At 38.5% G+C, this 15,437-nt stretch overlaps 1 protein-coding gene across 1 annotated transcript in view; it reads right to left on the bottom strand.

Annotated features, from left to right (window-relative positions):
- Positions 1-10,789, bottom strand: part of cd164 (CD164 molecule, sialomucin) — a 28,384-nt gene extending 17,595 nt beyond the window's left edge. The window contains exons 1-2 of the mRNA XM_052099198.1: positions 10,620-10,789; positions 6,011-6,082 (exon numbers count right to left, since the gene is read on the bottom strand). Coding sequence (XP_051955158.1) covers positions 6,011-6,082; positions 10,620-10,695 — 148 coding nt within the window. The 5' untranslated portion in view covers positions 10,696-10,789. The remainder of the gene's footprint in view (positions 1-6,010; positions 6,083-10,619) is intronic.
- Between the last annotated feature and the right edge of the window lie 4,648 nt (positions 10,790-15,437).

Genomic DNA, 15,437 nt, shown 5'->3' with positions numbered 1-15,437 from the left:
AACTAAATCTGAGGCTATTCAACTCCGACACCGAAGGAGATGACTTCAGTGGTTTCAGTGCACAGGACGAGGAAGATAGTGACCAATGACTTTCTTGGTAGGCTACTGTTTACTGCAAATGTTTTATTACAAGCCGTGTGTGGCAGCGGGGGCATGGTCAAGCGCCCGTCCGGGAGAGAAAAGCTGTAAAGGGCGCTTACACCTGCGCTAAATTATGTCTAACACCGGTGTCTAATTTCATGTGCCCTGCTTCACATGTCCTTCTTGGGAAAACTGTCACACTGGCACCAGTGTGACACTTTTCAGCAGAGCACTTGACGTTCCAGGTAAGGCTTTTAATGGCCACAGCAATGTTTACAATCAATTTGATAAAGTTTCTCAATTCTTCTATGGGCCAACACTAGACTGACGTGTGTCACTCTCTCAGCTCTGTGGCTGCTGCCTTTTTATGCCGCTCTCCCCATGCTTACTGAAATTAGACACCGGTGTTAGACATAATTTAGCTCAGGTGTAAGCGCCCTTACCGCTTTTCTCTCCCGGACGGGCGCTTGACCACGCCCCCGCTGCTACACCGTGTTTCGTTAAAGCCTATTTATTTTTGTTACAAGCCGTGTTTCTTTAAAGCCTGAGTAAAGTTCATTTGTTTCAATGTACCGGTAGGCACCTGCGGCTTATAGACAGGTGCGGCTTATTTATGTTCAAAATAATATTTTATTTAAAAATCAGTGGGTGCGGCTTATATTCGGGTGCGCTCAATAGTCCGGAAATTACGGTACTGACATTTTGGTACCGTGACAACACTAACCCACACCATGTAAAATTAAACTGCTTTTATAGGGTTTCTGATATGACTGACTATCTAATATGTGTACATCATTTTCAACTAATTTCTAAACAAATGCTATTCATGCCTTTGTGTAAAACTTTAATTTGCAAAAACTTAGTGCACCTTTAACAGGACAAATACATTATTCATAGGTGTATGAAAGTACATTGTGTACTATAAAGCTTCATAACGAAACCGCATACACGGAGGGAAATGTCACATGCATTTGTGAAAAGGTAAAACTGTCATGTAGAAATTCCACACTGACATCATCAAACTGAGACAACAGCTTACATGTTTCCAATTCCTTACATTTTGACTAAAGCTGGTCTCGTTTCAAAGGCTGCGTCCTCCAAAGGTCGCATTTGTCAGCCGCATACGTCATCGAGGCCGTCTCTTTTCAGCAAAGCAAGTAGGACATTCCAAATGCAGCCTTCAGATCTTTCACAACAATTTGGAGGATGCATGAGGTGTATCTACTGTGGGCACTCACAACCCACAATTCTTTGTTTCTATGGAAATTAACATCATTTGCCCAAAAATATGATGTTCAAATGAAAATAATGTTAATTCCCAAGTTGAAGTAACTCGGTAGATGGGTGCGGAGCATATAATATGTATAATTATAGGAATATACAATTAAAAAGTACTATAGACTAAAAGTACACATGTACAATCTATTTTCTTTTTCCTCTACATCCACCTTCCAAAGGGACTTTGTTACCTTTTCACTCACTTGTTAAAGAGTGGCGTACTGTCATAACAACGATAAGTTCCGTTTGTCCCACGAAGGCAGTCTCATTTAAACAAGGCTTGCCTGCAGCCTTCAAAAGGACATATCCTAGCTAGCATGCAGCCTTCATATCAAGACACCGTTTAAGTTCTTGACTATCAAAAACATCCACAGGTTCCCTAATGTTTCTCAGCCCTCAGCAATTTGTACCAACAGAAAAACAATTTCAGCAACCCGGTCTCAAAAAATTATTTAAGGGAAATGTATAAATGCTCATTATTGTAAAAGCACTATGCCAGCACTCTCTGGTGCATTTAGCTGAAAAATATTGTGAACTGGCACGTTTCCAGTTTGTTTTGGTTTTAGAGGGCAAAACCAGGCATTACGTTTTTCTTTAACATCTGTGCCCCTCAGTATGTACTTTCTGGATTCTTTTTGAGTAAGATATACAACGTGAAAACCTACAGTTTACTTGTAGTAAAAAAAATTGTACTATATCCCATAACCCGTTCCTATGTGTTGGAATCAGTATGTTACAGTAGCCTAAACCTATAAGGGCAATCATGACAATGTTTCAACAGTACAATCTGCAAAAGTAGTAGTGAGCAAACACTATATATTGTCTACTCAGATGTGTGATTTGGTGAAAGGTTTCCTTAAAGTAATAGGTTGGTAAAAAGACATTGTAATATTTAAAGGGATTGGTAGTTCATCCAAAAAAGAAAAGAAATTCTGTCATCATTAGCCTTATGTCGTTATAAACCCGTATAACGTTTTCTTCAGTAGAACACAAAAGCAATTGTTAGGCAGAAGTTTAAGGACTCCGTCATCATTCGCTTTCATTGTTTGGGGGACAAAAAGGGTGAATGTGTGATAACAAATGTCATTTTTGGGTGAACAATCTCTTTAAGGCAAACAATTCTGCGAAATTATTCAATATATCTTTTACCAAATATCGTAGCTTCCTGATAGTCTAATGTCCCGCTACACCTACAGAGAGCCAGCTATTTAAATAATTCAAATTAGCGTACAGTATTTATAATGTCGTAACATGTAGATTTAGCCCAGTTTCCAACAGGACAGTGGAAAACATGTCTTGAGGAAAAATTTTATTTATGTCCTGTCCTAAAAACAGAATATTACTAACTTATACAAAACACAAAATAATTCTACTCTTTTTTAAAAAAAAAAAATAGAATACTCAATTATCTAAAGGTACTAAAACATTTTCCACTGTATGGTAGTTTATACTACACAACAATCTGCACTATAGCATGAAAGACCTGAATCGTTCCAGTGTGTTGTGTTTCACTGAATCAATGTAAATTGATCACGTCATCTCTAGGGAGCTCATAGCAATGCTACTGGCTTTTGTTATGGGGGAAAGTGCGGTTACAGACACTTCACCTGCTCAGTCCAGTCAGACCACTTCTCCATGCTGACAAGTGTAATCTCAGAGACACAATACAGACTCAGTGGCTGTGTCTCGTTTGGAAGGCTGCGTCCTCCGGAGGTCGCATTTGCAGGTCTCGTTTAATTTTTTGTCTTTTTCTTGTTTTTTTAATCTATTGTCAATGCCTTTTATGTATAAGCACTTACATTTAAACAATTGTTAACCTTTTTTGCATTCCCAATAAAAAATAAATAAAACGAGACAGCCTCGATGACGTTATGTGACCGACAAATGCGACCTCCGGAGAATGCATCCTTTCAAACAAGACACAGCCAATGGGTGTGGAGACAACTAACATTTAATTTAAGCTTGAGAACAAAGCTTGTGGAAGTGCTTATTCACAGAAGTGGTTTATAACTGTAATGTTGAGGGAAAAACTGCAAGCCTGCAATCTGTAATGAAGTATTAATAATCGGTTTATCCATTAACCACACAAAAATATATATTACTGAGGCTTGATTGAGAAAATAAAAACACTTAACTGGCTGAATACTTAGAAGAAACTGACAAATATTTTCAAACGGGATAGCTAAAGGGATAAAGAATGTTCATTTGAAACATTCCTTTTTGGGTCAACTATCCCTTTAATGTCATAAACACAAGAACACAACTACATTGTACAACAATATATGAACTTCATATAATGTTGTACAATGTAGTTGTGTTCTTATGTTGAACTTTACCCAATAACAGGGTAAAGTTTATAACACCGAAGCAAAATATTTCCTAAAAATGCTGGATGAAAAGAAACCACACAAGTTCTTCCCCACAGCCTCATACCAATTATTGTATAACAATTAATTGCTGTTTTTTAGTTTGAAATTTTTACATCATTCCTGCAAAACAAAAGGCCTTGTACAGCAATATATAAAAGATTTATAAAATAAAAATGTAGCAAACACAGTATCAAACAATACAAGACTTTGAATCATGCCTCATTTCTATTTTAAATGGCTTACACAACTTTAACATTTAGTGACAGGTTAGCAAATTTGGGAGTGAATGGAAAAACTTGGATAAACAATTTTCTTTTTTTTTTTTTAGGTATCAAAATCAAGTCTCACATAGTAGGAAAGATAAGCCCAAGTCTGTGCAAAGTTACAAAACAAGCACTTGTTCAAGGCAATCTACATATTTGAAAATCCAAATTTAGCCTAATTTTGTTATCTCAAGATTTTCCATTTTGAATTGTTATATACTCTTTCCTCCACTGGTTCATTTATTTCTGTAGTAATTTGAATTTTCCACTTTTCTCATTCATGAAACTGCCACTTAATTCTTACCACTTTCCTGTTTTTTAATTTTTTGAAGAGCCTCGAGTGCCATAGCAACAGTGCATGCGTTTTATTAGTACGTTTACGCTCTCCAACTCATTTCACGTCATGCATTAGCAAAGAGGCATGGAGAAGGACTCTAGGGATAAAAGGGCAGTTACATCAGACCAACACAGAACAAAACCAGCATCAAGTACTAAATAAACACACACACTTGTTTACAATCTCATCTAAATCTTCAGTATACACCATATTAGAACCAATTTAGATAGTTACAGGATCTGTGTTTGGAACCCAATTAGTTTAAATCTTTAAAAACAAAGATTTACAGAACACCTTCAATGCCGATTAATTTGCCTTTACATACGGGACTAGGAAAAAGCTACATTCACACAGTCAGTGTTCAGGCCTGAAAACAGGTTTGACTCAAATTGTCCTGCTAATAACACAACTTGCAAGAGCAGCTCAAATACTAGCTGTATGAACTAATAACTGCCCCTTTTCTATTCTTTGCATAACCCATGAATAATGGGCGTAACCACAGTGGCAGCGTCTAAAGGAAATATCGAAGATGGCAACTTGCATTACACCAGAAAGTCTCATCACAATTGACACAACATTATAAACAAGACCAATCAAGGCCCGAGTTGCTTACAATGGACATTCACTTCCATTTTAGGTGCCTTACTGGAACCTTGATTTTTGCTTTTTTTCTCAATAAAAGTGCTGGGTATTGATACAGATTTCCAGATTCGATTCCGATGCACATGCTTTCGATTCGATATTGATTCATATGAGTATATCTCAGTTATAATGTCCCTTTTGCTTACATATGCAAGAAATTCTCAATTATCAATATTATCAGCCAGTTGCTGAAATCACAAATTTTAGTCACGTAGCACAACATTTTAGGTTGCAAATGTGAGTGATTTTCTCTCATTGTAGTATTTGGTTGCGCATAGAGTAAAAGAACGATCTTGGGATTTAAGGAAAGAGAGATTGAAGATTGCGATGCATCGGAAAAACAATATTTTACCACCCCTATTTGGGACTAGTCCAAATTTTTTTTGTGGTATTCAACAATATGCCACAAATGTTGCCGATTGACCTAAACTTGCATTAAATACGGAATACTCTTTAAATATGAGCAAAACTGGAACACAGCTAGATATTCAAACCTTAATTTTATTTATTTTTTTAAATCACATGCTACTGTGAGGCCAGTAGTAGATACCATTAGTGAAACAAAAGTACTCATTTATATGCAAAGACAAACAATTCACTATGACTAATAGGTCAGGTGAAGCATGTGTACAACATTGTAAATAGGTGAAAATGTTGGTATTCCCATCCCACCCATGGGACAAGCTCAAGTAGGCATAGCTGCAGCCCGGAGATCACCAAATATGGGTGGAGTAACTCGATAAGGGGCGGGTTACTCCAGAAAGTGGTTGGGCCAGTTCCAAAACAGGGCAAAACTTCCAATCACTGTTAGGGTTAGGGGCTTTGACTATCTTTGCTGACAATCAGGAGCTCCCGCCCCTTTTTTGGAGCTCAGCCTGCAGCTATATTTTTCTTGAAAAGCTTATAGGAAACAAACCTCAACAATAAATAAGTTTAAGCAGCCGCTTTCTGAAAAAATGCATAACCTTGTCTGCATTACACTGCTTCAAGGCCAATTGAATATTGTAAAATGAGCTTTGAATTTTACATTAGGGACTAACCTTTGCAAGTCATCCACTGGCAGTCAGTCTTATTTTTGCATAATTCACAATCCTTCAATGATGTACATAAATCTGCAAAAGAAAGCAATCATTGAATTACATATTTTGAAGGTCCAAATAATTATCAAGATTTTCCCATTTATTTTTACAAAGAGTATGTCATACTCCGGTTTGGTGAGTAACGGAATACATGAAATGGGATTACGTATTTAAAATACAAAATATAACTAGTTACAATTAAAATAATTGGTAATTAGAATACAGTTACATTCAAGAAGTATTTGATTACTGAAGAGATTACTTTGCATTTGTTTCATTTAATATTTAGTCCTTTCAGATGGAAAATATTTATACATATAAATGATGAAAACCAAAGTGCATTTGAACAGCGGTGGAACACTTTCTTATGTGTGTGTGTTAATGTCACTGCTGTTGGCGGTGTGAGCCACCGCCAACAGCAACTCTGACTCGAGCTGCCTCTTACTATCTCAGGCAGCCATGTTATTTGCGCCTCAATAAGCCAAGTTATATCAATCCAAAATGTTTTTCAATTTGAAAAACTAAATGTTTTGCGTTGACGGATCGAGTGCGATAGCTGCGTGTGTCGTTTACGGATCTAGGTGAAAGCTGCATTTTGCGTTGACGGATCGAGTGCGAGATCTGCGTGTGACGTTTACGGATCTAGGTGAAAGCTGCGTTTTGCGTTGACGGATCGAGTGCAAGAGCTGCATGTGGCGTTAATGGATCTAGGAGAAAGCTGCGTTTTGCGTTGACGGATCGAGTGCGAGAGCTGCATGTGGCGTTTACGGATCTAGGAGAAAGCTGCGTTTTGCGTTGACGGATCGAGTGCGAGAGCTGCATGTGGCGTTTACGGATCTAGGTGAAAGCTGCGTTTTGCGTTGACGAATCGAGTGGGAGAGCTGCATGTGGCGTTTACGGATCGAGTGCGAGAGCTGAATGTGGCGTTAACGGATCTAGGAGAAAGCTGCGTTTTGCGTTGACGGATCGAGTGCGAGAGCTGCGTGTGGCGTTTACGGATCTAGGAGAAAGCTGCGTTTTGCGTTGACGAATCGAGTGGGAGAGCTGCATGTGGCGTTAACGGATCTAGGAGAAAGCTGCGTTTTGCGTTGACGGATCGAGTGCGAGAGCTGCATGTGGCGTTTACGGATCTAGGAGAAAGCTGCGTTTTGCGTTGACGGATCGAGTGTGAGAGCTGCATGTGGCGTTTACGGATCTAGGTGAAAGCTGCGTTTTGCGTTGACGAATCGAGTGGGAGAGCTGCATGTGGCGTTTACGGATCGAGTGCGAGAGCTGAATGTGGCGTTAACGGATCTAGGAGAAAGCTGCGTTTTGCGTTGACGGATCGAGTGCGAGAGCTGCGTGTGGTGTTTACGGATCTAGGAGAAAGCTGCGTTTTGCGTTGACGGATCGAGTGCGAGAGCTGCATGTGGCGTTTACGGATCTAGGTGAAAGCTGCGTTTTGCGTTGACGGATCGAGTGCGAGAGCTGTATGTGGCGTTAACGGATCTAGGAGAAAGCTGCGTTTTGCGTTGACGGCTCGAGTGGGAGAGCTGCATGTGGCGTTTACGGATCTAGGAGAAAGCTGCGTTTTGCGTTGACGGATCGAGTGCGAGAGCTGCATGTGGCGTTTACGGATCTAGGTGAAAGCTGCGTTTTGTGTTGACGGATCGAGTCTAAGAGCTACATGTGGCATTTATGGATCGTGTGAGAGGTGCGTTTTGCATTGACGGATCTAGGCGAGAGCTGCATGTGGTGTTTACGGATCTCGGTGAGAGCTGCGTTTTGCGTTGATGGAATGCAAACGCAAGTTTCCCGGTTTGTATAGCTAATGCGCATGCACATTCAAGAGTTGACAGGTGATGTCTGTATCTAAAAGGTGGTTAGTTCTTTTAACTGTAAGGTGGGTTGACGGTTATAAATTTATAATAATGAAACACATGAACAGTAGCATACATTACAATAGTCATATTTTTCCTCCTGTAAAGTTAGGGTTATTTTGCTAAAAGCAGTGTTAACAACATTGAATTAATTAATATGAAAAAATATTTAGGGTTTGCATTACACATTTATGGAGTTTAAAGCTTTTTGTTTACAAACAATGATAATGTTAAATAAGACCCTATGCTACATGTCAATGCTGCTTATTCTTTTGTGTGCGTTAACAGACGCTCGCTCGCTTTCTCACTCTCACACACACTCTGTTCAAAGTACTTTATTGGCATCATTGTGTTTACATACAATATTTCCAAACAATATTTAATTAACAGAACAATTTCTGACAAGAAAATTAAATATGATAATAAAATAGGACAGAATAACAATAAACAAAGATTAAAATAAGGTGCCAAGCAATTAATACAATTTAAACATTTTCTCTTACAATTACAAATAGACAACAAATATAATTCTGATGTGGTCTATCTTTTGTAATTAAAAATGAATAGATACGCACACTGACACAAACATCGTGGACACAAAGCATTCTCGCTGGATGGTAGGGTTTTATTGTAAATAAGTTAGGCTTAACTCTTTCCCCATTACTGCACTCTGCAGCAGCCCCAGTTTAAACCTTTAAGTTGAAGTTCAAGTGCTTTTATTATCGTTTCCAGTGTGGCAGGGGATGAAATTAAACAGTGCCTTCTGAACCGCAAGTAGGCCTAACATATGACATACATGACCCATAAAAGCACGTATTAGTACAAATAACAATGGTTACACTCCACAGAAAAACACTACAGACAATGCAAATAGCAAATCTGCATATATTAAAGTGATGTAGACTGTACATTGTGAAGTTGGATTAAGTTTCCTTGTGCAAAAGAAAAAGACAGGATTGTAAAGGCAACATAATATTAATGTTTTAAATATCCTAGTGTATGGAAACAGTACATGCGCCATGTGTGTATACAGTGGCGGAGCAAGAGCCACAAGTATGATGACGGTGTGAGTTGGAGCTGTCTGACGGATTGAGAGGTCCAGGTAATGGTGATGGATCAGGAGTAAAACGCTTAAACAGTGACAAAGCCAGTGAGAGATGAGTGATAGCAGAGTGAGAGCTGCCATTGGCGGTGGCAGGTCGAGTGAGACGGATCCTGGGATAGGCGATATAGGAAGGCGGCAGGCGCCACAGGGTACCTGATCGGCCACCCCACAGAGCTCTCGAGATCGCGATGGGGAAAGGTGCCCAGAGTTGTGCCTGACAGGCTACTCGAGGACCAAACAGGGTCAACATTTATTAAACAGGATATTGGATAAAGTGCAAAAGGAAAACATATTTAGGTAGACTTCATTCTTCTTTTATGAACATATCCCATTTTGAGAGCTTTACCACAGAGCGTTTCCTGGTGTAAGATGCATGATAAACTGTCAGCTCACCTGCACATTTCTCCTGCTGCATCTTCTCCCGCATCCTCCCCACTAATCCATTCTTTTTACAGCACATTGCAGGTGCTCCATCTGTCGTCAATCCCGTCAGTTTGTTCCAGGGCAGTTTCATTTACATATTACATACTTCCTCAAATGTGTCTTTTTCCATGGTTGTGCCATGCATTGATGTCATTCCCAAAAATTCCTCTGTAACGCATAAACTGGAGTCCACTCCATGGATGAAGATTGACAGCTGTGCAGTATCAGTCACATCAGCGCTCTCATTCACAGCAAGGCAATAATTAAGTCTTTTTCCTTTTCCATCAACTGTTCTTGTAAATCAGTGGCAAGCTCACATACACGACGTTGTATGTGACGTTGCACACTTTAATCATATACCACTTTACAAACTCTCCCTCAGTATTTCTTCGGCCACAACAAAACTAGCTGTCACAGCAGCCTCACTTTGTGATTTTGTGATCTGCCTCCTTCTGTCTGTCCTCATGCTTGTATTTGTCCTGGTGTTTTGGCTCATAATGGCATCTTACGTTATATTCCTTAATTTTGGCTACGCTAGCTCCACAAACAAGGCAAACTGGTTTACCTCTAATGTAAGTAAACCGATACTCTACCTCCCACCTGTCTTGAAATCCCTGTTTTCAGTGTCCACTTTTCGTTTGGCCATTTCTTTTGGGAGGCTTGTTTAAAAGTAGTTAAAAGTTATGTGGCATACGGGCCTTGAGTTTGACATGTCTACTCTATATGGTTAAGATTATGAATGTTCATAATGCATTCTTACATTCTGAACAAACATAAGATAATCATGATCAAAAGCATAATATATATACTCTGAAATAAACAGTTTTATTAAGTGCATTTAAACGTGGTCAGTGATGCTTGAAATATATGTATAAATAAGAGAGAGAGAGAGAGAGAGAGAGAGAGAGAGAGAGAGAGAGAGAGAGAGAGAGATTGATTGATTAGTGGTTGCGCTGAAGGTAGTTTCTTTTTTTTTATCCGCGGTTTTAACGGCCCATGACAAAAACAGGTTAACTCACACGACTGGGCCAAACTACGTCAACAGCGTTAAACAATATATTAAATGTAATAAAAATTATAGTTAAGGTGTAGCCGACGGCGTTTAATATTGGTTTGCTGTTGTACCCACAGGAACACGCTGTTTCACTGTAAACGTATATGCTTAGGTGACAAATCCACTCACCCTCCGCCAATTCCTGGCCGGTCGTCCGTTCCATGAGGGCTAGTAATAATGTCACGAAGAAAAGTCTCCAAAACATGGTGTATTCTTGTGTATTCTCAGTCCTGGTTCGGCGTTCAGGTTGAGGACCTATTGCAGTTTGACTCTAGTGCTCCTGATGTGCATGTGGCTGCTCTTCCTGCTTCGACGGTCACGTGACCGGTTCTTTGCATTATTGGGTGGCAAATGTTGCCTGTTATCATTTTATAAAATCCTTCAGGGGGCGCTATGAGGCTCATAAAGTTGAAACCTCCATTAGACCGCAATCAAATTGATGGACGATTTTTGTTTATTATTATTATTGGAGAAATGTGTACATTAAAAGTATAATAATTTTATTTTAATACATATTAAACTGATATAAAAATGTAATTCCTCCAGAAAATCAATACAAAATTATTTGTATAACCTCATCCAGTAATCACAAACAACTATGATTGGCTAATCTTCACCAGCGCTGAGAAAAGCAACAAGTAGTACGTGACAACGCAATCAACGTCGACGTCAGTCGCGATATGCATGATAAATTTCACCAGAATATTGACACTGTGAAAAGTTAATAGCCATTGGGTTGAAAATACATAATGAAGAGTTAATACTAGAAATATTAATTAGAACCACCGCATTTGAAACATTTATGGCTGGGCCGCTAAATCCCCGCCCAATTTTTGAAACCCTGCTCGTACAAATTGCCATTCCACCCACTTTTTCCATACTGACGCTTTGCCTGGGCTTTCTTTTGCCACGTGTTTGCCTCCTACGTCCTCTACATGTTTACAGGATATGCCCAAAACTCCCTCTCCTAGGTTTATTTTGAATCGCTGTAAAAAGGGTAGGCTAAAAAAAATAAAATAATAATTATGTCGTGTTGGACTTAACACTGACGCCTGGGGCATGGATGCAGCATCATTCAAATGCAGTAGTTTTTAGTTACAGATGGAATTGTATAAATTCACTATTCACAGTCAGCCATGACTAATTTAATCCATGAGTGAACGTGTCCAAAAAGAGTTTCTGAGATTAAGCGAATTGTATTAGGCTGATCATGTGATTCCAACATGGCAGCCCCCATGAGTAGACCCACTCCATGTAGAATAAAACAGCTTACTGATATAACTAGAGTCTTCTTCTCATTTGCGTGGTCATAATTGTATACATATCATTCCAAATTACAATTATCTTCTAAAGAGTGATTTGGAAAATTGTTGTTTTACCTACAATTGCACAACCTTAGGTATTGACATAATAACAAAGGTAGGCTAGCGATGACTGTACAATCCCATACATGTAATGCTGAACATTTGTCTAAATTAGCCTTCTAAAATCTATTGCTATTATACAAAAATATAAACATGTGTGTAGCATGAGCACTATAAATCAAGGTTACTGAAAAGATGGTAAATGCCATATTCAGCTAATAAATCTTGAAAATGACACAAAATTAGATTGCTGGAATTATTGTTGTTAGTTATTATAATTATTATAAATTATTGTTGCTACTATTATCATTATATAATTATAAACAAGCTTATTATAACCAGGGCTGGACTGGGAAGAGAAAAAGTTGTTGAGTTTTTTTCTGCATATCGTGGAGTATGTTTTGTGTTCCGTTCTGTATAACGCGGCAGCTAATTTTTGCTTTTCCGGACCATTTGGCCCATTTCGTGGCTGACCCACCGGCCCGCTCGGTTCTCCAGATGGGCTGTCAACCCCTGATTGGCCCCAAATTGCGTCGCCCCACCAGGCAAAAGCCGGGATGCCAGATCAGTCCAGCCCTGATTATAACTCTTTAGAGAGGTGCTGAATCTGCAAGTAGCATTGAACCTTGACACTGTGACATTCTCCTGGCTCTACATTCAGAAACATAATTGACTCAGGTACTTGAAATAGCTTAGAGCAGGGGTTTTCAAATTGGGTGAAAGTGAGCCTCCCCCTAGAGAACTTTAAAACTTCAAATCAAATGAAATCAGCATGATGGACAGCCCTATTATCTGATCACTGAACAGATAACCATCGACGGTCAAATAACTAAACTGGAAACACGTTCATTAACAGCCACAGCCTACTAACGTTATCTCAATTAAATAAGGGCTATTTTGGAGAGTTTAGACTACTTAAGCCAATTCAACTTTGAAAACATCAACATCAGACATCAAACAACATCAGCTATGGACAGCGCTGTTTTGTCATAGTATAAAATATGTAAAAATCACTTCCATATACTGTATGCCTACGTTAAGCAAGTAAAGAAAATTCTGATTACCGATTTTGCTTCTTCATTTTCATCACCCCTACATCAGTGAGAACAATGAGTCTGACTTTTTGATGCACACAGGTGATCGATGCGGGTCTGCACGGTAGAATGGAATAAACGTAAATCGTCCTCCACCTGCAGCCTTTATCTGTATTTGCTTTTAAGCAGGGTCAAAGCGGAAAACCCGCACTCACATAAGTAAGTGGAGATGAAGGGGATGAGGACTTTCATAGCCTTTTGGGAGAGGTGGGGAAACTCAGTCCTATACGTAAAGCAACGCGATATGATGCTTCAGTCGCCTTAGTATTTACAGAGCTAAACGTCTGGATTACTCTCTTTGGATTTGCAATTCTTTCAGCTTTCTGTCAAAAAATTCCTGTGGCTTGGCCACCAGACTAGAGCTTGGCCTCAATGTGATGCTGGAGCTTACTGTGTCTCATACTATAATTTGCTATCACCTCTTTGCAAATAACACACTGTGGCTGTGGAGCATCATCGGGACAGGTCCACGAAACTTAAAATATTTGTGATCATACCGAATCATCATGTATTTTCCCCCTTTCCCCTGGGGCTCTCTGCCTCACCAATTGAAAACCTCTGCCTTAGAGGCTGGTACCCATCAGCTATAGTCATGCAATGAGGGCAATGCAGTTAGAGATATATCATAGACAAAATATGATGGGTTTGAAACACAAAAGACTCATGAAAGTACTAAGAAAAGGACTCATGAAAATACTAGGATGACTAATGGTTGAATTTTTATGGGCAACAGGTTGCAATGCTATTCTAGACTTATTGTGAACTTTCTGTCGATGTACTTATATGTAATGTTAAAATATTGTGTAAAAATTATTTTAAACTAAACGTTTTGATTGAAGGGAAAATTATTCATTGCGTTTCACCATATTGTTTTGTAATATCAGCATTGTAGTTGAGGTTAAAAAGCATAATAGCTATCCAGACCCCTGGGTTGCTCAACCGTTGGGAGACCAAGCTTTTTGGCTTGGGGAATGTTGTAATTTGTTTTTGCTTTTTGCCTAGGTAAATGTAGCCGTAGATGGCGTTGGCAAAATCTAAACCTTTTAGGCCCCTGGGTCATTCTATGAAAATGGTGGCTTTTTGAACAGACAACTTTTAAAAAATGAATTCTTTTTTTTATACCAAAACTTATAGTCAGATAATAGTTAACCTCTTAACATTATAAATCAACTTAAATAACAGCTTAATGTATTTTGATATTTTTACTACATTACATTAAATGCTTGTGCTGCCTTTTTGTCACTGGTGTTACCTATATTTTAGATGACAATTCAGGCTTTCCAGAATGTAATTTGACTATTTAATTTGCATACATAATCAAAGACAGAAAAAGTTAATGTAATATTAAGAAATTGTCTTGATTAGTAATAATTTACTTTAAACAGGTATGTGTAAAGTTCTATTGTGTGACATTTTTTATTTCTACCATTGTGTTTTTTGTTGTAACATTAGAAATAATTGAGGTCGAGTGATCAAAATTGAATGATCATATTCTTAAAATGCTTACTAATGAATGCAGCAACAGTTAGGTAGATACAAAAACCATATTCTAGAAACTGGGCAACTCTGATGCCAGAACACCAATATGCCATGCAGTAACACCAGTGACGCAATGTAACACCAGTGACGCAATGTGAAACCAGTGGCGCAATGTGAAACCAATGACATAACTTAAGATTATTTCAAACAAATTTTTATCAATTTATTAGTGATATTTTACATTACAAATAATTATTGGTCGGATTTAGACCGAACGATGAAGCCTATTGACTAAAATGTGTCTTTCATAACACAACATTGTCATACAAACATAAATCATATCCACTAGAACATTAGAACATTGAACGCAAACTAAATCTGTTTTTCCAACAGTGCTGATACGAACATTTTGTATGGAATATATGTTTGTCTTTCTAGGACTCTCAAGATCCTTTAAATAAGTCTGGTGTTTCTGGTTAAGATAGGCTGCTCTGCGGTCTGGCTCAGCGTCCCTGCGCTGCCTGTAGAGTTTTTGCCTTTCAGCAGCACTTAATTTCGCCATATCTGTCAAAAGGAAAGCCATATTATGTTTGTACAATATTGAAACAGTAATAAAATGCTAATAAGTCTTTATTAATATAATTGTTAAGGCTTTTATGAAATCTTATGTTGAGAAAAATGTTAGTGGTGTTATTGATTGTCACTGGTGTTATCATCATGTCACTGGTGTTACCAGCAGCAACAGTAACACCAGTGATGATAACACCAGTGACAAATTTGCAGACAAGATGGGATATCTAAGATGGCGGCCACAGTAGCTCAAACTACACTTCTTAAATTGTAAATAAATCTCTTAATCATGCAATTTGAACAATTATTTTAATCAAATTTCCTTTCCCCTTACTATAAACTGTAGAACACCAGTGACGCATCTTAAGTCCTCACATGAAATTATCAAATTATTTATCAAATTGCTAAAAGATGAAGAGAGAGTGAACACTCACCATGTG

This window comes from Xyrauchen texanus, chromosome 30 (assembly GCF_025860055.1).
Source record: "Xyrauchen texanus isolate HMW12.3.18 chromosome 30, RBS_HiC_50CHRs, whole genome shotgun sequence".
NCBI classification, from domain to species: Eukaryota; Metazoa; Chordata; class Actinopteri; order Cypriniformes; family Catostomidae; genus Xyrauchen; species Xyrauchen texanus.
The sequence above is the reverse complement of the archived record's forward strand: the minus strand, read 5'-3'. Positions and strand labels throughout refer to the sequence as shown.